This window comes from Bison bison, unplaced genomic scaffold (genome assembly GCF_000754665.1).
Source record: "Bison bison bison isolate TAMUID 2011002044 unplaced genomic scaffold, Bison_UMD1.0 scf7180017864365, whole genome shotgun sequence".
In the NCBI taxonomy this organism is placed as follows: Eukaryota; Metazoa; Chordata; class Mammalia; order Artiodactyla; family Bovidae; genus Bison; species Bison bison.
The window spans coordinates 2,324,985-2,327,678 of NW_011494937.1; the positions used below are offsets into that span (position 1 = coordinate 2,324,985).

The 2,694-nt window shown below is 59.1% G+C and overlaps 1 protein-coding gene across 1 annotated transcript in view; it reads right to left on the reverse strand.

The window, feature by feature from the left end:
• Positions 1 to 2,694, reverse strand: part of MAST1 (microtubule associated serine/threonine kinase 1) — a 25,033-nt gene that overhangs the window by 5,871 nt on the left and 16,468 nt on the right. Inside the window, exons 13-18 of the mRNA XM_010855530.1 lie at positions 2,213 to 2,351; positions 1,957 to 2,089; positions 1,650 to 1,815; positions 1,446 to 1,547; positions 901 to 1,023; positions 276 to 385 (exon numbers count right to left, since the gene is read on the reverse strand). Of these exons, the coding sequence (XP_010853832.1) occupies positions 276 to 385; positions 901 to 1,023; positions 1,446 to 1,547; positions 1,650 to 1,815; positions 1,957 to 2,089; positions 2,213 to 2,351 (773 nt within the window). The remainder of the gene's footprint in view (positions 1 to 275; positions 386 to 900; positions 1,024 to 1,445; positions 1,548 to 1,649; positions 1,816 to 1,956; positions 2,090 to 2,212; positions 2,352 to 2,694) is intronic.

Consider the following 2,694-nt stretch of genomic DNA (forward strand, 5'->3'; position numbering starts at 1 on the left):
AGGGACACAACTGAGCGACTTCACTCACTTTAATGCCAAAGGCCACTTCCAAGACTATGCACCTCCCCCCCACTCCACCCCCTCTGCCACTAGCCTCATCACGCAGATCCTCACTCCCTCTGTAAATTCTCTAGTCTGAGACCTTAGGTCTGTGTGCCTGCTCCCCACAGCCTCCTGAGCCCCTGCGCACTTCAAGCCCACCTCCATTCCCTCCCTCAACACCTGCCCCGCCCTCCCCCGGACTCATCCCATCCCTACCCCCCAATTTGGCCCACCTTGCTGAAGCGCGGGGAGCAGGAGGAGAACTGACGGATCTCCACAGGCTCTTCCTCGGTGGTGTCATCCTCATCGTAGGAGTTCACGTGGTGATACCTGTCTGAGCGGGCTGGGGTGGAGGTGTGGATAGTGACCGCGGGCACGTCCACTCCTCAAATCACACTCCCACGAAAGTCAGGTCTAGGTCCTACAAGCCTGGCCACGCACGCCCCTTCTCCTTACTAGTAACTGATTCAGACCCCGCCCCCACGCTGAGTCCCAGTCCCACTTTCTCCAAGGCTACATGTAGCCCCGCCTCCATAAAGCCACACCCCCCAGACTCCACCTATGGTGCTCTCCACCCTGGCTCCGCCTCTGCCAGCCCAGGCCCTTGGCTGTTCTGGGTCCTAGCACCCCCCGGTAATCCAGGCTCATTCCCAATTTTAGAATTTACTCCGGTCCAGGCTCCACCCCTACCCCAACCTCCTTTCTTCTCTGAGCCCCGCCCCCCTGCCAAGCCACGCCCCCGGCACGACCTCAGCCCACTTCTCTGTTCTAGCCGGCTAGTCTCCTACCCAACCGGGTTCCAGCCCAGGCCATACCCAAGGGCCCCCTCAAAGGATTCCACCCGCTGTCCCCGCTCACTGTCGAAGTAGCTGGTATCATCTTCAGACTCCAGATGGGGGATGAACTCGGCCTTCTGCCTCAGCAATCCTGTCCAATCCAGGTCTCGAAAGAAACTGTGCTGCTTCACCTCAAAGGCACCGCCTGGGGAGGAAGGAGTGGGCTGGATCAGGGAAGGAATTTAAGCGACAGCTATGGCTAGCCCAGGCTTCACTGGTGACTCAGACTGTAAAGAATCTGCCTGCAATGCAGGAGACCCAGGTTCAATCCCTGGATCGAGAAGATCTCCTGGAGAAGGGCATGGCTGCCCACTCCAGTATTCTTGCCTGGAGAATTCCATGAACAGAGGAAGAGGAGCCTTATGGGCTACAGTCCATGGGGTCGCAAAGAGTCGGACACGACTGCACAGCTAACACTAAAGGCTAGCCCAGTAGCCCAGCAGCCCAGCTCACCCATATTCCCCGCCCAGGGACACAGCGCTGGAAGCCCTGCTACGGACAACAGACACCACTACCCACCCACCCCTGCCTCAAATCATATTCTCTGCACAGCAGACCCTCCCCTACCTGCACCTAGACGGATCAAGGGATTAGTCTGCAGGAGGCTGGATATCAGGTGCTGGGCATCCGTGGGTAGGGCCTCCTCCCCTTCAGGCCACAGGATGTCGTCTGCAGAGCAAGGTGTAGGGTGGGGTTCGCTTTTAGGTCCATGAGGCCTTGGGCCCTCCCTCGTTTCCATGCCCCCTGCCTGCCCACCGCGGAGGCACGCACCACTGATGACCTGTCCAAAGAGCTCTTCGGGAGTGTCTCCAAAGAAGGGCACACAGCCCACCAGGAACTCGTAGAGAATGATGCCCATGGCCCACCAGTCCACTGGCTTGCCGTATCCCTGACGCAGGATGACCTCGGGTGCGATGTACTCTGGGGTCCCACACACCTGGGGGCAGGTGGTCAGCCCATGCCCTGGCCACAGGAGGGGCCTCCTGGGGGAGCAGTGCCCCTCCCATGCCAGGCTCAGGGCCCACACAGTCCTGCCGGGTCACTCCACCCGTGGTGACCCCCACTCCCGCACACACACCTGTTTGTCCAGGAACTCCCGGGCGTCCTTCTCGATGTGGCCTTCATAGAGGTTGGTGGTGAGGCTCATGAGCCCCATCTTTGAGAGGCCAAAATCCGTGAGTTTGATGTGCCCCATGGAGGTGATAAGGAGGCTGCAGAAGCAAACTGGGGTCTTAGAGGTGAGGACGGTCCTTCTCACTCCTGGCCCTTCTGTGCCAGGGCTCCCCCGACCCCCGAGGGACAGGGAAGGAATGATGGCGAAGGTCAAGGCTCACTTGTCAGGCTTGAGGTCGCGGTGCACGATGCCGTAGTTATGCAAGTACTCCAGCGCCAGCACTGTCTCAGCAAAGTACATGCGGGCCATCTCCACAGGCAGTGCCCCAATGTTCTTCAGCAGGGTGGCGCAGTCCCCCCCTGGGGGTGAAGGAATGGACGCATGTGAAGAGGGAGGCAACCCTGGGCCAGAGCTGAGCACTCAGCAGGCAGCATAGCACCAAGTTCTCTTCTCACATGGCCCCCATTTTACAGCTAAGGAAAACTGAGGCTCAGAGAGGGGCCTTCCTCTCCCAGCTTCCACTGGGAGTGCCCTCTGCCAGGCTTCTCTTGTTTTCTTAGCCATGCTCCAAAGTCAGCACAATCAGTTGATTTTACACAGGAAGGGATTGGTTTACACCCAACCTCAGAGAGAGGTTGGGTCAGGCAGGGAGTTGATGGTGGAGGTAAAGTTTGGTTGGGACTGAGGCTGCCCGCTTATGAA